This window comes from Gouania willdenowi, unplaced genomic scaffold (genome assembly GCF_900634775.1).
Source record: "Gouania willdenowi unplaced genomic scaffold, fGouWil2.1 scaffold_3_arrow_ctg1, whole genome shotgun sequence".
Classification (NCBI taxonomy): domain Eukaryota; kingdom Metazoa; phylum Chordata; class Actinopteri; order Blenniiformes; family Gobiesocidae; genus Gouania; species Gouania willdenowi.
The window spans coordinates 1,725,040-1,747,110 of record NW_021145162.1 but is presented as its reverse complement, the minus strand read 5'-3'; the positions used below and the strand labels follow the sequence as shown (position 1 = coordinate 1,747,110).

Genomic DNA, 22,071 nt, shown 5'->3' with positions numbered 1-22,071 from the left:
CTCTCACCTCCACCTCCCTCGCTCGCCCCTCCGTCTCCCTCGCTCACCCCTTTTTCTACCCCCTCACTTGCCCCTCCCTCTCCCTCGCTTGCCCCTCCCTTTCCTCCACCTCCCTCGCTCGCCCCTCCCTCTCCCCCACCTTCCTCACTTGCCCCTCTATGTCGTCTGCTACTCTCGCTTGCCCCTCTCTCTCCTCCGCCACCCTCGCTTGACCCTCCCTCTCCCCTTCCTCCCTCGCTCGCCCAGCACCCTGGACTCTGTGTGTTGCAGGGAGTGGGTGGAGTCACAGTCACCTGCAGCAGTAGGTAAGCAGGTGGTGCCACTGAGCAAGGCATTAAGAGGTTACTAAAGTTCTGAGAGAGCAAATTTGAACCAATAGGAAGAGGAGACTGTATGATGTCACCACAGATGAAGGGGGAACAGTCCGGACTGACAGTAGCCAATGGGATGGCTGGACAGACAGTAAGGGGGGCTAATGGCTGTGAGCTGATTGGCTGATTGCCAGCAGAAGCCTTGGCAAGAGGGAGCAGGCAGTCGTTATGAGCCAATGGGAAGATTTGTTTGTGTGGGCGTGGCCTATACCGAACGGATCTTTTCAGCCAATAAGGATGAAGCCTGAGTGAGCAGCCTGGAGGAAGTTGGGAAGGATAATGGAGGGAGGCCGAGCGAGTTTTCCTGATGATTTGCTGACTGTTCTGTGGAAACATGACAATAGAACTCAATCTTTGCTAACAATGCTAACTCTGCTAACTCAGCAAATAGTGCTTACTCTGATAACTCTGCTAAAAGTGCTAACTGCTAACAGTGCTAACTGTTGCACAGGCAATAATAGGGAATGACAGCTTGATGAAACACGATAGAAAAGCATAGAAAAGCATAGGCATGGTTGGAGGTATCAATAAATCTATGGTCTGAATAATCACAAAAAATATCCTGTAAATACAAAGTCATTTAAAAGGAGCATAGGGCAGGATTTATTAATTTAAAATGTTTGAATGCTAATGGTTGATGAAGCGCTCTAAACCAAAGAGAATGAATCCACACACATTTCTACTTGTTGCCTTAAACAGATTGTGGCATACATTTTCTGCTGCAGTTCTGCAAACGTGACTTCAAATGACACTAGTGCGAGTTCTCGACAGCTTGAACACTGAAAATAAAGAATGAGAAGAAGACGACTTGGAGACTGAAAAAAGACAAGCACAGTGGACTAAACTACTGTTTGGTTCTACAGACGTACGCAGAGGCATGTGCACAGGTCTTACAGTAAACAGTAAATAACTGTGTCACAGTGAGTGCTGATCAGGACGTATTTTCTCGTCAGACCCAACAGTGAAAACCTCATTTATTTTCTTAAATAAATGACATTTACATTTGTTTTAGTGTTAACCACCGATTTTATTAACAAACAACTGTTAATGTCAACATCAGATCAGTGCACGTGTAACAAGAGAAAGTAAAACAAACAGGGGCGCAGTGCACGTTAGAGACCCATGGGATGTATTTCCATAATCCATGTATGAAAGATAAGTATAATCCATGTAGTTATTCCTCTGCTCCATCCTCCCTCCACTGGGATCACTGTTCTCACTGTTACAGTTAAAGCTGCATTCTTCAGGGCTACAGTAGCTGCAGCAAGAAAGGAAGAACGCTGCACGCTAACCACACCATGTGACCCAACACCACCACCAGTTCTAAATATCTGTCTGAACCTGACCCGTCCGGGTCCCTTAAAGGCTTGGGTCTGGTATCCATCCTCTAGTTACAGTAACTAATCAGCTGTAACCAGTTGAAGCAGCTTGGCTGATGACTGTAGTTACACTAACCACCGTGGTGTCACTATGGAGACTGATTTATACATCCTGCACTATGCTTACTTAACTCATTCAGTGCCATTGACGTAATATTACGTAATTTGAAATGCAAATGCTCAATGCCGAAAACGTAATTTTACGTCAATTACGTTTTTTCACTGAAGTTGCTAGGATACGCTGTGACCGAGTTCTACTGTGAATATCAGGCTTCTCTGTTGATGTAGTGTCCAACTGTGCCCTAAAGGTGGAAGATTAGCCACTGATGCTACCATTAGCTAAGGATTAGCCACTGATGCTACCATTAGCTAAGGAAGGAGAAGCAGGGACGAGGGAGATTATAGCGCTACAGAGTGATATTGTGAAGTATCCAGCAGTCACAGCACCACATACTAACACAGAACATGTGTGGACCTGAGTGGATTATTGATTATGTTGCGATCATGAGCTAAAACCATCAACTAACCGAGCCAAACGGGTCATCTCTGCGTGTCGGGAGGAAGAGGAAGTTACGTCTGTGTGATTGACGGGGGAGGAGATACAAAATACGGTAAGCAAAACATTCAACTGTGAGCCAGATAGCAAAATAAAAGGTCACACAACCCCTTTGGATGAGAGATTACCCGTGATGTGCAGAGCTCAGAGGGAGAGGAAAAGAGTTTATGAGACAGAAAATGTCGCTACAAGAGTTGGTGCTGAAGTTCCCACCAGCTCACACTCAACTAGAGCATGTGTGGAACTAAGTGGACTATTGAGAGTGTGGTGATGGTGAAAGAAAATCACAAAAAAAAAAAAACGGGGAAGCAGTGACACTCGGCATGTCTGGGATGAGGAGGAAGTTGCGTGTGTGGAGAATGACGGGGGAGAGACTTGGAGGAACGCCAAAATACAGTAAGAAATCCATTCAACTCTGACCCAGATAGCAAAGTAATAATAATGTTGCCATCAAAAGCCTGTTCTCAGTGATGTTTTTGTAGTTTCATAGAAGGAAACTAATGTTGAGGTGTCACTAAAGCAAAAAAATTGCTTCAAAGTCACTAATAGATTTTTTCAGAAAAAGACGTTTTTCTCAGCTCTTTGTCACAAACTGGTGATTTGTGAGAAACTTGCCTCTATTCAACTGATGATTACAGAAGAACGAAACAAGATAGAAATACAATTCATTTTTCTGATGAAATTAGAGACTTTAAATTTCAGGATTCAGATTGTTATAGTACAAAATATTCTGTGGGTCTTTAAAAATCAGTCAAAATGCTCTAAAACGGCTGGCACTGAAGAAGTAGAAATTCTTAAAATGGCTGACACTGAATGAGTTGGATCAGGTACGACACCAAAAAAACAGATCAGAGAACCTACAACTTTTGAAGAGCACTTAAAGAAGGTAAAAATGACTTTTATTTTAAACATAGTAAAGGTGTTATAGTTTAACTGGTGACAATGTGAGTCAATGAAAGACAAGATTGTGTTGCTGTTTATAAAAACGTCTACTAGTTTGTTTGTTTTATTGAACAGAGACAATGTGGATGTGATTTAATGTAAGGAATCTAAGGCTGAATGTAGTGTGTGTATTGTATCATTGTCATGTTCTGACCTGCAGCCAGGTGGGCATGTTGGGAGAGTTTCTGTCCACTGGGGGGCGCTGGTCGTCTGACTGCACTCTGCTGCAGGCCAGTGGGAGAGGGGGGGTCACATCCTCCATTAGGAACCTCTGACATCATCAAAGATCAGAACCACAGTGAGTGTGTGTGGTGATGGTGATGGTGATGATGATGATAATGATGAAGATGACCTTGAGGATGTTCTCAGGCTCAGCTTTAGGACCAATCCTCTCTCTGATGCGTTTTCTTACAGCACTCACACTCTGACACAGCAGGAAGGAGCACATCAGCTCCTCTGGTTGAACGCTTCCCAGGAAGTGCTTCAGACCCAGAACAGTCAGCCTGCAAAGCATTATGGGAAACGGTGTCAGTCAAGTGACCTTGAGCTGATTATCTCTCTGTCAGTAAATATATTTTCATGTTTTGTTTTCAGCTGAACTAACTTTAGGGTTCACTGTTTAGCCCCTGTTTATTAAACAAGTTTGAATGAACTACGGTTGGGCTCGCGTAACGTCTCCGCACTGAATAGCACGTCCCACGTTCTTGAGAATTCAGTCAAATGACTCGGTTCCACCAAGTAAAAAAAGTTCTCAGAAAAGCTCTTGACATCCGCTCATAGAATATCTATGTCAAATTACAGCCCGCTTCAAAGAGCATTAACGGAGGAGTAGTCATTTTAAAAATGGGCCCCATTCATATATTGTAAGTGTCAATGATTTGGTAACACCAGCTGTCGCAATATTTGACTAGAAAACAACTTTAATGGAAATTGCCACTTTGGCCCCTAAACAAATTGTGCGAGGCATAATCGTAATCTACGTTGAAATACCTTGGAAAAGATATATTAAATTACCGTAAATGAGGGGTGGGCCCCATTTAAAAAAAAGGGGCTCAGAGCGTCTTGGTATTCATACCAAACTGCATTCCAATCTAACACGAACTAATGGAGTAGTCATTTCTCCGTGACACGTACAGGGCCCCACTGATACCACTCATACTACTGATACCACTCATACTACTGATACCACTCATACTACTGATACCACTCATACTACTGATACCACTCATACTACTGATACCACTCATACTACTGATGCCACTCATACTACTTACTACTGATACTACTGATACTACTCATACTACTGATACCACTCATACTACTGATACCACTCATACTACTGATACCACTCATACTACTGATACTACTCATACTACAGATACAATTGATACCACTCATACTACAGATACTATTGATACCACTCATACTACTGATACCACTCATACTACTGATACTATTGATACCACTCATATTACTGATACCACTCATACTACTGATACCACTCATACTACTGATACTATTGATACCACTCATATTACTGATACCACTCATACTACTGATACCACTCATACTACTGATACTATTGATACCACTCATACTACTGATACCACTCATACTACTGATACCACTCATACTACTGATACTATTGATACCACTCATACTACTGATACCACTCATACTACTGATACTATTGATACCACTCTTATTACTGATACCACTCATACTACTGATACTATTGATACCACTCATACTACTGATACTATTGATACCACTCTTATTACTGATACCACTCATACTACTGATACCACTCATACTACAGATGCTATTGATACCACTCATACTACTGATACTATTGATACCACTCATACTACTGATACTATTGATACCACTCATACTACAGATACTATTGATACCACTCATACTACTGATACTATTGATACCACTCATACTACAGATACTATTGATACCACTCATACTACAGATACTATTGATACCACTCATACTACTGATAATATTGATACCACTCATATTACTGATACCACTCATACTACTAATACTACTGATACCACTCATACTACAGATACTATTGATACCACTCATATTACTGATACCACTCATACTACTGATACCACTCATACTACTGATACTACTGATACCACTCATACTACTGATACCACTCATACTACTGATACTATTGATACCACTCTTATTACTGATACCACTCATACTACTGATACCACTCATACTACTGATACCACTCATACTACTGATACTACTGATACCACTCATACTACTGATACTATTGATACCACTCATATTACTGATACCACTCATACTACTGATACTATTGATACCACTCATATTACTGATACCACTCATACTACTGATACTACTGATACCACTCATACTACTGATACTATTGATACCACTCATACTACTGATACCACTCATACTACTGATACTATTGATACCACTCATACTACAGATACTATTGATACCACTCATACTACAGATACTATTGATACCACTCATATTACTGATACCACTCATACTACTGATACCACTCATATTACTGATACCACTCATACTACTGATACCACTCATACTACTGATACTATTGATACCACTCATATTACTGATACCACTCATACTACTGATACCACTCATACAACTGATACTATTGATACCACTCATACTACTGATACCACTCATATTATTGATACCACTCATACTACTGATACCACTCATACTACTGATACTACTGATACCACTCATATTACTGATACCACTCATACTACTGATACTACTGATACCACTCATACTACTGATACTATTGATACCACTCTTATTACTGATACCACTCATACTACTGATACTATTGATACCACTCATACTACAGATACTATTGATACCACTCATATTACTGATACCACTCATACTACTGATACTATTGATACCACTCATACTACTGATACTATTGATACCACTCATACTACAGATACTATTGATACCACTCATATTACTGATACCACTCATACTACTGATACTATTGATACCACTCATACTACTGATACCACTCATACTACTGATACTATTGATACCACTCATACTACTGATACCACTCATACTACTGATACTACTGATACCACTCATACTAGTGATACTACTGATACCACTCATACTACTGATACTATTGATACCACTCATACTACTGATACCACTCATACTACTGATACTACTGATACCACTCATACTAGTGATACTACTGATACCACTCATACTACTGATACTACTGATACCACTCATACTACAGATACTATTGATACCACTCTTATTACTGATACCACTCATACTACTGATACCACTCATACTACTGATACTATTGATACCACTCATATTACTGATACCACTCATACTACTGATACTATTGATACCACTCATACTACTGATACTACTCATACTACTGATACTATTGATACCACTCATACTACTGATACTATTGATACCACTCATACTACTGATACCACTCATACTACTGATACCACTCATACTACTGATACACTTCCGGCAGCTGAGCTGACATGAGGCAACATGTCCTCTGATGAACACTGTGTATGTGTGTGTGTGTGCGCGCGCGCACCCCTCCTCCCCTGCAGTGAACACACTCCTGCGAGGTCTCTGATGGTATTCAGGGTTCAGACTACATACAGGAAGCAGCTCCGTGTACAGGAACTCAGGCCGAGTGGCAAACAGCCAGGCAGTGTGAGCAGGAAGTAGAGGGAAAGCCAGACCTGAGGGACACACACACACGCACACACAGACACAGACACAGACACAGACACACGTCATTTGTCTTGATTGTCTTGATTTTCATCTCGGAAACATTTCATTTCCTTGCAAATGTTTATTTGACCTCAGTGGGTGGGGCCTCAGAACCAGGAATATTTGAGGGCATAACATGTTAATGACAATTAAATCCAGCCAATTATCAACACCTGATCATTGGTGCGCTGTGATTGGTCCAGTGTTTCATAAGTCACACATTGGTCCTGTCGTACAACACAATGTAACCTCATATTTACACCCGTTGAGGGCCAGTGAGTTTGGGCGCGCACACAGTGCGAGTGTGTCCACACACTCACTGTTGGTTGAAGCAGCCATTGTTGGCAGTAGTCTGTGAGAGTGTGAGGCAGCAGCAGGCTGATCATGTCCATCCACCTCCTGCAGCAGATCCAGAGAAGCCTTCAGATTACACACTGACAAGCTGCTGGAAACACTGGCCCTCTGATGAAGATCCTCCTGCAGACACACACAGATACACACAGACACACACACACACCCTAATGATCAGCGCTAATTAAAGAGTGTAAAGCTAATGGTTGCTATAACAACAGAAAAAAATTATTTAGCGTCTCTGAGCCAAATAACCACACTAAGACAGAGTTATCCAGATGTTGGCTCCATAATATTGGTACGGGATACACACTGAAAACGTTGCGTTCACACCACAATGGGTGGTATGTGAGGACCGCTTCAAGCTGAGCTGCTGTGAGAGGGCTCTGTGGGCTAAGCTAATGGGCTAAGCTAATGGACCAACAGAATTCCTTCACAGAAAGTGGTCGAATGCAGCTTGTAAACGTACTTGTTCAGAGCACTACTACGTTTCTGTTTACAGGGGATACTATGGGGGGTGTCATGGTACTGACCACACCTCCATACCTGTCAAGTATCCTGTTTTGGCCAGGAAACTCACGTATTTTACCCTTCTTTCCCGCCATCTTCCCGTATTATTATTTTCCCGTAAATATCCCGTATTTTAATGTAATAATTAAAAGATGTCTTATTAAACTGAACGCCGTCACTAGCCTCGCAAGAACTTCCACCTGAAATGGCTTGAGTGGCAGCTCTCGTGAGATTAGTGCTGACATCAGCAACAAACCCAGAAATAACAACAGAACAGAGATGATGAATGAAGACGTTCTGGTGATAAAAACTAAGAACTGGTGTAAATATGTTGTAAAATATAACATAGAGTTTATCTTCATAAAGACCATCAGGATGTGACACAGTTACACGTTCTGTTAGATTAATAACTGATATTTTAACGTCTACCACAGCAGAAGGAACCACGTAAGTCACCATGAAAAATCATCCAATCACAAGCTCCACAAATATACACTGTTTATAAAGTGTTAAATAATGTAAAGTCTGTAATAAATGTGTTTAATAAGTCATTAGTGAATATCAGAGAACCATATGAGTGAGTATGAGAAATTATAATAAAATATATAATAAAATAAAATGTTAATGTCTAACTTAAAGACAAACAATGTTAAATTAACAGTAAATATACAACGTGTTGATTTGTTTATAAACTGTAAGTATATTAAATAAACACATGTGCTTCATAAACACATTTATGTTTTTATTTAGGCTGTTTTATGATTTAGGAATTAGGGCTGGACGATATATCGAGATTCAAGATGTATCGAGTTTTATATTTTGGTGATATAGAAAACTATAATATTTCATATATTTATTATAGCTTATTATGTATCAAAATACTAGTTTTAAGAGTCACTGCTTTTACTTCTCAGAACAACATGTAAAGCTCAGTTAGATGATTAATGAGTTCACATATTGATCAGCTGTTTATTAATAAATGTCCCTGCATAACATTTTACGTCAGCAAATTTAACCCAGAATTGTTTTTCTGGTCAGACTTTATTTAATAAAATTATCTAGATTTATATCATATTTCACCATTTTGAGAAAATATATTGAGATATGAGTTTAGGTTCATATCACCAGCCCTAGTAGGAATGTTTACAGCATTTTAATATTCATAAAGGTCGACCTATAGATTATAATCACATCACTGTATTTAATAAGTGGTTGATAAGTGGGTATTTTAGATTTATTGTACATCTGTATTAAAATATAAGAGATACTTGAGCTTGGTTGGGGGTGGGACGACTGGTAGTGGGCGCCAGAAAATTTCCCTTATTTTCAAATCTAAAACTTGACAGTTATGGACTCCCCCACCACATTGCTCCCTCTTATTTCCTTATGGCTAAATGATGAACTCTGTCAGGAGAACTTACCTGTTGGTTAGGGCACCGTCATGTGCCTCCCACAATGCACCACCATCTACTGTATTTAAAGCCACAGGCCGTGCCAATCATCCAACATGTGTCATATCCTGATCAAAATGTCAGCTCTCAACAGTTTATGCCCCAAGGTATAAAATCATTGTAAAAAGTCCTTTTAATGCAGTTTTTTTTCTAAACAGGTGCACATGTTTAATTTATTGGTAACACATTTAAACATATGTTATTTAGATTTCCACTACAGGTACCCTTTAAGAACTGAGGACACTCACTGACCAGGTGATGTTTAGTGATTCTGGCCTGGAGACTGAGGGCAGGGATGTCACGGCTCAGCAGGTGAACTTCAGTCAGCAGCTGCACATGCTGAAAGACATCATATTAGCCATGAATTAATGCACCCACAGCTCCCAAAAACAGTCGGTAAACAGGGTGTAAACGATGTGTAAACAGTGTGTACGCAATGTCTAAACAATGCGTAAACAGGATGTAAAGAGGGACTAAACAGGGTGGAAACAATGTGTAAAATATGTGTAAACAAGGTGTAAATAATGTGTAAACAGTATGTAAACAGTGTAAATTGTGTGCAAAAAGCATGTAAACTGTGCGTAAAGAAGCTGGTACCTGTTGGATCTGCTGCTTTAGCTGTAGTTTCTGGTTGTGGTTCAATTTCAAGCTGGGTTCCGACACAGGAGATAAATCATGGGCTGTGGTGTGCAGGTGGTTGGTCGTGTCCTGCAGAACTCGTCTCTGCTGAGGACATTTATTTTGTTTTTGATCAGTCCGCTGCGGCTCTGTCAAGATTTGGTCCAGCAACACCTCTGACCTGCAGAGAGGGGGAGGAGTCAGGCTCCTGACCAATCAGCACACAGTACAGTTGTCACTAGTGTCTCTTCTCTGCTGGTCTCCTGCTCACATGTTCTTTGTGAGGAAGTAGCAGTAAAGACTTCCTGTTCCTCCCGACCCAAACATTGAGAGCACGGCTCTGCTCCCCTGTCCCAACGGGAGGATGTGCAGTGTAAAGGATGTGTTGGTCGTGTAGTGAAGTGTGTGATCAGTGCTTACTGAAGAACCTGAGGATGGGATTCGTCTGCCTCCTCTTCTTCTTCCTCCTCTTCCTCCTGGAGCTGCAGACAGCAGAGCTTGACTTTATCAATAGCTGGGTTTCATTACAGATTTTTGCAAAATAAAAGCTCTGGAGTGTAGTAAGTGAGGAGACGAGAGACGAAGATGTTCAAATCACTTTACAATGTGAATACAACTAGAGCAGCGAGAGAGGTCAAAAACTTCACACACTTAAACCCAGAAACTCAACACTGTAAATCCCTCCCTTAAAGGTACAGTCCCTCAAGTAGAAGTAAAAGTACTCTATAAAACTAAGTGCTTAAGAGTAACAAAATATGAAAAAACTACTCAAGTAGTGAGTAACTTCAAATGCAATTTATTACTTCTAAAACAAACCATCACTACCTGAATGAGATGCTTGGATATATTCATTAAAAAAAACGTAACCTGCGTAAAAAAAAATGAAATGAACATAAAGTGTGTATATCAGTGGTTCCAAACCTATTATGGGTCATGATCCCATTTTTACATCTATATATCACATTTTTTCTCTAAAATGAGTTTTTGGATCATATTTGTTTTAATGTGTTACAAATAAGGATTAGTGTACAAAGTCACAATATGCACGCTCAGTTGTTTTTTCTACTGTATTTTAAATTGAAATATATTTATATTAGAAAAAGTGAAATACTTCCTCTACTGTACTGTATGTCTATTTCTGTGATATATTCAATTATTTTGTTAATTTCACAAAAATCCTTAGGTTCTCTAGTTTCACATGACATATGTATCCCCTACATTGCATTAAAACTGGGCCCGCTGCACCCGCTAAAAGGCAGATTATAGTTAACCTGGCGACAGGCAATAGGCTACCAATGGAGGTGCGTTCTGCAGCAGTATTTTATCTTTATCTTTATTTCGAACATGAGACCATGAAATCAACACAACAAAACAAAGAAGTAATAATCCATAATAAATATATATATATATATATATATATATATATATATATATATATATCGATCATTATCATTAACATGCTTGAAAAGGAGTAGGAATAAGTATAAAAAATTATTTAATCCTACCTCCTAATCTCTATTTAATATGTATACACATATGCATACACACTTAAGTTCCTATGTACAACTCTACATGATCGTCAATATGGTAATATAGTAACACATTCACACATCAATGTACACTAACATAATGATAACTATACCTGGTTTTATAAATTAATATATCAGTGTCAACAGTATATCAGATATTCATAGAAAAAAAAACATATTTAAGAAATAGATATATAAATATATATAATAACTCAGAGCCACCTAACCCCACCCCAAGAGCAACCACAGACAAAAAAAACAAACCTTTATGCTCCCTCCAGTTTATTTTTAAACTGGTTGATGGTTGGACATTGTTTCACACTCAGTCTGTTCTATAGCTTTACTCCGTTATTTGTTACGCAGAATCTTTTCATTGTTGTTCGACTTCTCTGAATATTAAAATTCAACTTTTCCCTTAAATCATACCATCTCTCTCTTCAATGAAACATTTTCTGTAAGTTACTTGATAATAAAGTATTCGTTGCTTTTTATAGATATTGTGCTGTTTGGAATTCTACAATATTATAAAATGTCATTATTTTAGACTTTATAAATAATAGATTGATGTGTTCCAGATACCCAACATTATGAATAATTCTGACGGCTCTTTTTTGCATTATGAATAGTGACTCTAGTGATTTTTAATATGTATTAGCCCAGATCTCTGTGCAGTAATTTAACTATGGTAAGACCAGCGAACAGTACAGAATATGAAGTGATTTGTTTTCTAAGAAGTGCTTTGCTGTAGTCATTACAGAAATATTTCTCAATATTTTAGAGCAGATGTATTTAATGTGAGACTTCCAGCAAATTTTATCATTTATTGTTACCCCAAGGAATTTGATTTCATGTACTCTTTCTATGTCTACCCCTCTATCTGCACCTGTGCTTGGTATTTCATTTTTCTGTTGCCAAATATCATGATTTTTGTCTTGCTCAGATTTAATGATAGCTTGTTTTTATCAAACCAGTATTTCATTTTGATGAATTCTGAAATGATAATGTGTGAAAGTTTCTGTAAATTCCCACCTGAACCAAGTACAGTTGTGTCATCAGCAAATGAAATTAATTTGAGTATTTGTGATATATTACATTGTCATTGATATAAATAATTAATAATTTAGGGCCCAACACCGACCCCTGTGGAACGCCACACACAATGTCCAAACATCTTGACTGGAATTCTCCCATTTTCACAAATTGCTTCCTGTTTTTTAGATAACTTCTCACCCACTCTAGTGCCAATCCGCTAATCCCGTATTGTCCTAATTTATTGAATAATATTTCATGGTTTATTGTATTAAATGATCAATGAATTCCCCGACAGTATATTTTCTTTTGTCAATGGAAGTTGTGATTTCTTCTATTAGTTCAATTAAAGCTTGTGATGTTGACCGGTTACTTCTGAATTCATATTGATTATCAGCGAGTAAGTTATACTTCTCTATGAAATTGTCTAACCTGTTGTTGAAAACTTTTTCTAGAATTTTGGGGAATTGTGGGAGAAGAGAAACTGGTCTGTAATTTGTGAAATGGTGTTTGTCTCCAGTTTTGTAGAGAAACAACTTTAGCTATTTTCATACTATTGGGAAATTGACCAGTTTGTAATGATAAGTTAAAAATGTGCATTAGTGGTTTTGAAATACCATGAATTACCTTTTTAACCACTTTCATATTTATATCATTACAATCAGTGAATGTCTTGTTTTTGCACTCGTTAACACAATCTATAATTTCCGTTTCTTCTACAGGCTTAACAAACATTGTCATTGGATTTCTATCTATCAGATTATAATTGAATGTCACTGGATCTTGAATTACTCATACATTACTCATAGTGTTAATGTGTTGTATATATATTTTAACTCACTCCATATTAGATGGTTAGCTTTGCAATCATGAGGAACATTTCAGCTACTTACCATCACGTTTTCTCAGATTTGAAGTGGAATTCTTAAAGTAGGAAGTGCATTACATGACGTTTGAAAGGCAAACAGGGTGTAAATGCACATTTTCTAGAGGAGACACCAGTATTTCTTGAACTACAGTGAGGTGAAGGGAGGCTGTGGAAGGGGCGGGGCTACAGCTCCGTCCTGCTGCTATGATTGGTTAATAATGTCTGACAGTGAGCTGCGTCTGAGCTCGTCTGAATTTATTTATAAACAAATTGATGTAATGACATGCATGTAGCCTAAAAGTAAAGGAGTAAAAGTACATATATTTTCTCACAGATTTACTTGAGTAAAAGTAAAAGTATTCTGCAAAATAACTATTCCTAAAAGTACAATTAACAACTAACTGCTGCACTTAACAGGAGAGGGGCAAAGGGTAAGGGGCGGCCACAGGGGGGCGCCCTCACCATGGGGGCCGGGCCAAATGAAGAGGTCTGCCAACATCCTCATGAGCAGGCTTGAGTCGGTCTATAGCCATACACAACAAAGTTCTTAGACCTTCCCACCAGGACACGGAAAAGTCCATCATAGGGGGACTGCAGCAGGTTACAATGGCCATCGTGGCAGATGAAAACGTACTTCACCGACATTAAAACCTTAGCAACGTAGGACTGGGGGAGGCCATGGTGAGACGTTGGATTGGGAATAAAAGCGTCGGCAACGTCCCAGGACACAGCACAATGGGAGGCAACCGACCACAGGGCCATGGCATCAGGAAAAAACTCCCCCGAAATGTGCAGAGGCTGGCCGTACACCTGCTCAGCCGAAGATGCTTGAAGATCCTACTTGGGGGCAAGCAAAGGCCCAGCATAACCCATGGAAGGCGGTCGGCCCAGACACTGCCCGTGAAGCTGGCCCTGAGCGCGGCCTTCATGTCGCAATGAAACCTCTCACAAAGTGAGTTGCTCTATGGGTTATAGGCCGTGGTACGGTAGACCTTCACCCCCAGGACCTTGGCGACTGCTGACCAAAGCTCCAATGTAAACTGCGGACCCCGGTCCGAGGAGAGGTCAGACGGCGTGCCGAAGCGGGCCACCCAACAGGAAACGGAAATGATGTGTGGTGGAAAAAAAGACCCAGCAGCTCCCTGTCAAGGGTGCTGTATTTCCTCTTGCTGTCACGGAGCTCCCTGCTGAAAAAGGCCAGCGGCTGCCAGGCTCCACCCACCGCTCACACAGCCACCATGGCGTAATCAGAGGCGTCTGTACTAAGAGCAATTGGGGCAGTCGGAGATGGGTGCGCCAGAAGGGTAGCGTTGGCCAGCATGGTTTTGGCACCATCAAAGGTATCAACCATTACCGGGGATACAGAACAACACGCCACAGTTGATGGTTGTGCTGTATTTGTGCGAGTTGGTCCTCACCCCTCACGTTTGTCCGGGTTTACATGCTGGACTGTTTTGCTGTCCTGATGTATAACGGACTCTGCCTTAAGGGCTGTTTTTTTTGCTCGATAAGCATGTCTGCACTATGGGAGTTCCCATATCCCATAGTGAGACATCTCACAAACTATTATGAAATAGAACTACAGTATAAGTTACTTTCGTAACCCCAGTTCTATGAGTAATATGAGTGAGATGTCTCACCTGACAACCCCTTCTGGCTCAAACGAGTGATAAGAGGTGCTTATTTTGAATGAGAAACTGCACATCCGCCCTCCCTCTTATAGAAGGTGGGAGTGTCCCTGGTGGATGGATAATTCTTTCCAGCCAATCAGGGCTTGGCGGATTGAAAAAAGGTGCTTCTGAGGGCTACAGGGAGTGTGTATACCATAATGAGACATCTCACTCAGAACCGCCGTTACGAAATAAAAAAAAAAAATCAAGCTTCATTGTCATTTCGCTGAATGGGGACAGGACCTAGATGAGCAAACTGCTTCTCTCGTCTCCTTTTTCGGCATGTACAAAAAAAAAAAAAAAAAAAAATGTAAAAAAAGTGAATGTAACCATGTCGGAAATAAACTGAATAAATAAAATAAAATAAAATATTAGTGCAGACATGATGAGATAACGTTCAAAATATACACATCTCCATTACTACACATACACGCATACTGACATACACACCCCTGAGATGTTTTTATAGTCCATTGTAGACATTGATCCAGTTATGTTTTCTGCTTTGGGAATAAAAAAAAACACGACTCCCCCAGCCAAACTCTTCGGGTACCTGGTATCCGACTTGCACAAGCCATAAGCGCTTCACCATTGTCCCTGCACTGAGCATGTCGGACCCTGTTTACATAGTAACCTATTGCTGGCAAAACTAGTTTATGCAAAATAATATTAATGTCCTGTTCTACTATTGAGGGAGGCTGTGTGTAGTTTACAGTAAAAGTCCTCGAACACTTTTTTTTAATTTCTTTTGGTCTAATATGATTTTATTGGTTATTGGGTCTCTTATTTTATACAGGTGCTGGTCATAAAATTATAATATCATGAAAAGGTTGATTTATTTCAGTAATTCCATTCCAAAAGTGAAACTTGTATAATGTATACATTCATTTCAGACAGACTGACATATTTCAAGTGTTTATTTCTTTTAATATTGATGATTAAGCAATTTCCCCCTGGGATTAATAAAGGAATTCTGATTCTAAATAACTGACAACTAATGAAAACCCCAAATTGAGTATCTCAGAAAATTAGAATGTTGTGGAGAGGTTCAATATTGAAGACACCTGGTGCCCTGCAAAGTAGAGATGGGAAAAAACTGGTTCTTTCTGAGAACCGGTTCCCAATAATCCAATTCCCAGGAATCGTTTGTTTGCTTGTATTCCAATTCCACTTATCGGTTCCTCTTACGTCGCAAATACGTAACAATAAACTCCTCCAGGTCCTGTATATTGTGTTATGCTAGCACCAAGTGAAGCTCCTCCCACCATATAGATGTTTGCTGTCCACCGTGAAGAATCAACCTTCTCCACCCACAGCTGTGCTGTCCTCCGTGCTGTGTTTATAGCGTCTCTGTTGCTACGCTACTCACTTCCGGGTTCTGTACACTCGCTCTAAAGTTGCTTCTTGCACGAACTTTTCTTCCAAAAACAACTAATTTCAGCAAAAACACATACCAGTTGATGTCCTCATAACAAGTAATCAGACATGGGAGACGGACTGGTTCTGATTGTTGTCTTTAGTTTACTCTTTCACATGCTCACACACACGGTTAATGACGTCACATGTAACAACGGGGACGGCGTCTCTGAAGGTCCATTTATAGAAATGTGAACAAAGGCTAAACTAAAGCTTTACCATTTAAATACATAACAATAAGTGCAGCTGTACTTTATGTTAATACGTTCTTTTTAACAGGATAATTATTTGTTTTAAGTCTGAATTAGTTTTGGATCAAGTTGTTCAAGTTCAAAAGGAGCACTGTAAATAATCCCAAATGTTTGTAGCCAAAATGTGTCATATGTTGTAATAAAAATAATAATAATAATGATGGGAGGCAAGATGGCGCCGCGGATGGCTGCTGTGGTGTGTTGGTGCGCACTTTTTTGTCTTGTTTTTGTCGTAAAATCCGCAACTGGTGCTCTTATTCAAGAGAAGAGCTCTTGAACGTCAGGGCAACAATCCCCAAAGATTTATTTCCCACTTTCATCGCTTCCTCTGTGGATTTACTGGACATTTTACTCAAAGGTGCGCTCATCTTTGCTCACGCAGTGAAGCGCCGGAGGAGAGGAAAAAGAGCTGGAGCGCTTGTGCGCCTCCGCCAGCGCGGCCGACGCACACCGTTACCTAGGATATTCCTCTCTAACGTGCGCTCACTGTGTAATAAAGTGGACGAACTCCAGCTGCTGTTGGGTAGAAACAGAGACTTCTCCTCATCTTCTGTTCTGTGCTTCACGGAAACGTGGCTGTGTGGAGCGGTACCGGACTCTGCGCTGCAGTTGGCCGGCTTCCAACTTCACAGAGCAGACCGAGACGCGGAGCTCACCAGGAAGAGGAAAGGTGGAGGAATCTGCTTTTATGTGAACAGCAACTGGTGTAACGACGTGACAGTGATCCTCCAGCACTGCTCTCCTCACCTGGAATCCTTTATTATCAACAGCAAACCCTTCTATTCTCCCCGTGAGTTCACTTCATTCATCCTGGTTGGTGTGTACATCCCACCGTCAGCTGATGTGTGTGAGGCACAGCGCACACTCGCCGACCAGATCCTGTGCGTGGAGCGGACCTACCCGGACTCTTTTATCATTGTGCTTGGTGACTTTAATAAGGGGACCTCTCACACCAGCTCCCCAAATATAGACAATTAATTAAATGTCCGACCAGAGAGGAGAAGACACTGGATCACTGTTACACCACACTAAGCAGTGCTTATCACGCCGTTTCCTGTGCTGCACTGGGCCTATCGGACCATGTGATGGTCCACCTGATTCCTTCCTACAGACAGAGGCTGAAGCTCTGTAAACCTGTGGTGAAGGAATCTAAACAGTGGACCAGTGAAGCAGTGTTTGGACTGTACTGACTGGGATGTTTTCAGGTCTGTGAACAGTTCTCTGGATGAGTTTACAGACGCTGTGATGTCCTACATCAGCTTCTGTGAGGACAGCTGCATTCCATCAAAGACCAGGGTGAGTTATAACAATGACAAACCCTGGTTCACAGCTAAGCTCAGAGGGCTGAGGACAGACAAAGAGAACGCTTTCAGGAGTGGAGACAGAGCCAGGTACAGAGAGTCGAAGTACACGTTTAGAAAGGAGGTGAGAAAAGCCAAACGTTTGTACTCAGAGAAGCTACAACATCAGTTCTCTGCGAATGACTCGGTTTCTGTCTGGAGAGGGCTCAGGCAAATTACAAACTACAAGCCCAGAGCCCCTGCTGCTGCTAACGACCTCTGCCTGGCCAACAGTCTGAATAACTTCTATTGTAGATTTGACAGACAATGGGACAGACCTGACTCCAACCCCCCTCACACCTCTGACCAGCCTCACTCCAACACCTTCACCCCCCACATCAAAGCTACAGTCTCACCACAGCTGCTTACAGAGGCTCTCTCCCCTATCTTCCCCCCCTCCCACAGAGACACCTTTCTCCATCAAAGAGAGAGATGTAAATAGACTTTTCAGGAGACAAAACCCCCGTAAGGCTTGTGGACCGGACTCTGTCTCTCCTTCCACCTTAAAGCACTGTGCTGATCAGCTGTCACCAGTGTTCACAGACATTTTTAACACCTCACTGGAGACATGCACCGTACCAGCCTGTTTTAAGGCCTCCACCATCGTTCCTGTCCCTAAAAAGCTGAGGATCACAGGACTTAATGACTACAGACCCATCGCTCTGACATCTGTGGTCATGAAGTCCTTTGAACGCCTCATGCTCTCCCACATCAAGGACATCACCGCCCCCCACCTGGACCCCCTGCAGTTTGCTTATAGATCCAACAGGTCTGTAGACAATGCTGTAAACCTGGCTCTCCACTTCACCCTCCAGCACCTGGACTCCCCAGGCTCCTACGCCAGGATCCTGTTTGTGGACTTCAGCTCTGCTTTCAACACTATAATCCCAGCTCTCCTTCAGGACAAGCTTTCCCAGCTGAACGTGCCAGACTCCACCTGCAAGTGGATCACAGACTTCCTGTCTGACAGGAAGCAGCACGTGAAGCTGGAAAAAACCATCTCTGCTCCCCGGACCATCAGCACTGGATCTCCTCAGGGCTGTGTTCTTTCTCCTCTGCTCTTCTCCCTGTACACCAACAGCTGCACCTCCTCTCACCAGTCGGTCAAACTCCTGAAGTTTGCAGACGACACGACCATCATCGGTCTCATCTCTGATGGAGACGAGTCTGACTACAGGTGGGAGACAGACCGGCTGGTGTCCTGGTGCAGCCAGAACAACCTGGAGCTCAACGCTTTAAAGATAGTGGAGATGATAGCAGACTTCAGGAAGAACCCAGCCCCCCTCACCCTGGGAGACTCTACAGTGAGCTCTGTGGAGTACTTCTGCTTCCTGGGGACCATCATCACTCAGGACCTCAAGTGGGAGCTGAACATCAGCTCCCTTATCAAAAAAGCTCAGCAGAGGATGTACTTCCTGTGGGAGCTGAAGAAGTTCAGTCTGCCAACAAAGATGATGGTGAACTTCTACAGCTCCATCATCCAGTCCATCCTCTGCTCCTCCATCACCATCTGGTATGCTGCAGCTACGGCCAAGGACAAGGCCAGACTGCAGCGTATCATCCACTCTGCAGAGAAGGTCATCGGCTGCAATCTGCCCTCCCTCAGGACCTGTACGCCTCCAGGATTTTGAGGCGTGCAGGAAAGATTGTGGCTGACCCCTCCCACCCCGGTCATAAACTGTTTCAATCTCTCCCTTCTGGAAGAAGGTTTCGGTCCATCAGGACCAGAACCTCCAGACACAAAAACCGCTTCTTTCCCTCTGCCACCATCCACATGAACACACCCCAAGTCACCCACTGAAACCCCCCCCCACCCGATCACCACCTCCATGATGACATTATCTGCTGCACTGTATGTATATATATATATATATATATATATATATATACAGTGCAGCAGATTTATATTTATCCTATTTATCCTTTATTCTCTATCTAGCCTTTATTTATCCCTCATCCTTTATATTTATCATTATTATTATTATTATTGTTGCTGGGTTGTTCTTTGTTTTTTTTCTTTATTTTTTTATTTTTGTTGTTTGTTTTGTGCACCAACTACCAAGACAAATTCCTTGTACTGTCCTTAAAACTGTACATGGCCATTAAAAACATTTCTGATTCTGATTCTGATAATAATAATTCATCAATTTTATCTAGCGCTTTTGTATATATTATTATCCAGTGAAAACAATCTATATCTGGTGGGTTAAAATAGAGCTGATGTCCCTGCAGGAAATTAAAGAGAAAAAGATAAAATAATAAAGAGTTAAAGCAAACAAATCCATTTGTATTATTTAATTCCCTCACCCAATGAGAATCAATAAGAGAATCGGTAAGGGATCGAATTGATAAGCAGTATTGATAATGGAATCGGAATCGCTAAATTCTTATCAATTCCAATCCCTCATGCAAAGGCTTTTAAATGGTCTCCAGTCTAGTTCTGTAGGTCTACACAATCATGGAGAAGACTGCTGACCTGACAGTTGTCCAAAAGACGACCACTGACACCTTGCACAAGGAGGGTCATGGCTAAAGAGGCTCTCCGGTGAATATCTAACTTGTACCAAAATGTAGTGACCAACAGGTGGCAGCAGCACACCTTTAGATGAGAAATCACCCATGATGTGCAGAGCTCAGAGGAAAAGGACAGGAGTTTACAAAACAGAAAATGGCGCTACGAGAGTTGATGCTGAAGTTCCCAGCAGCTCACACTCGACCAGAGAATGTGTGGAACCTAAGTTGACTATTCAAAGTGTTACGATGGTGAAAAAAATATCTGGGATGAGGAGGAAGTTGCGTGTGGGGAGAATGACGGGGGAGAGACTTGGAGGAATGCCAAAATACAGTAAGAAAACCATTCAACTCTGACCCAGATAGCATAATAATAATAATTTTGCCATGAAAAGCCCCGTCTCTGTGTTGTTTTTGTAGTTTTACAGTAGGAAATTAATGTTGAGGTGTCATTAAAGCAAAAAAAAAAAATTTGCTTCAAAGTCAAAGTAGATTTTTTCAGAAAAAGACATTTTTTTCAGCTTTTTGTCACAAACTGGCGATTTGTGTGAAACTTGCCTCTATTCAACTGATGATTACAGAACTAAACAAGCTAGAAACAAAATTCTGGTGTCGGGTTTCAGATTGTCATAGTAAAAATATTCTGTGGGTCTTTAAAAATCAGTCAAAATGCTCTAAAACAGCTGGCACTGAGGAGGTAGAAATTTTGAAAATGGCTGGCACTGAATGAGTTAATAAGAGAGGTAAAAGGGAAGGAAAAGGTGGTAGAAAAAAGTGTACAAGCATGATAACTCTCCAGGGCGTGATAACCACGCCCTGGAGAGGATTGTGAAACTAAACACTTTCAATAATGTGATGGAGATTCACAAAGAGTGACTGTAGCTGGAGTGCTTCAAGAACCACCACGTACAGACGTATGTAAGACATGGTTTCAGCTGTAGCATTCCTTGTGTCAAGACACTGAACTAGAGACAGCGTCAGAAGCGTCTCTTCTGGTCTAAAGACAAAAAGGACTGGACTGCTGCTCAGTGGTCCAAAGTGATGTTCTCTGATAAAAGTACGTTTAGCATGTCCTTTGGATATCAAGGTCCCAGAGTCTGGAGGAAGAGAGGAGAGGAACAGAATCCACGTTGTTTGAGGTTCAGTGTAAAGTTTCCACAGTCAGTTTTGGGGGTGTGAAAAAAATGGATTTCACGATATAGCCCGATTTTTTTGGGTGCCGATTTTACTTCAGTTTTTAAATTTAAAAAAATCTTTTTTTTTTAAATTTAAAACAAAAACAAAAAATGTTTTTTTTAAAATCAATATTTTTCTGTATTTGTGCAATATTTCAGAGGTTACAATGCTTTCAATGTGTTGCAATTGTTATGTGATGCAATTGATTTTATAATGGCAGTGTGTAATACCTGTAATATTTATTTACACATTTTAATCATATTTTCATATAATCAGTTCAG

At 41.0% G+C, this 22,071-nt stretch overlaps 1 protein-coding gene across 1 annotated transcript in view; it reads right to left on the bottom strand.

Annotated features, from left to right (window-relative positions):
• Positions 1–3: 3 nt before the first annotated feature.
• The window catches only part of LOC114460092 (GON-4-like protein), a 31,094-nt gene continuing 9,026 nt past the window's right edge, over positions 4–22,071 (bottom strand). Inside the window, exons 11-19 of the mRNA XM_028442127.1 lie at positions 10,421–10,482; positions 9,980–10,181; positions 9,635–9,721; positions 7,391–7,547; positions 6,889–7,039; positions 3,601–3,751; positions 3,403–3,519; positions 68–695; positions 4–17 (exon numbers count right to left, since the gene is read on the bottom strand). Coding sequence (XP_028297928.1) covers positions 4–17; positions 68–695; positions 3,403–3,519; positions 3,601–3,751; positions 6,889–7,039; positions 7,391–7,547; positions 9,635–9,721; positions 9,980–10,181; positions 10,421–10,482 — 1,569 coding nt within the window. The remainder of the gene's footprint in view (positions 18–67; positions 696–3,402; positions 3,520–3,600; positions 3,752–6,888; positions 7,040–7,390; positions 7,548–9,634; positions 9,722–9,979; positions 10,182–10,420; positions 10,483–22,071) is intronic.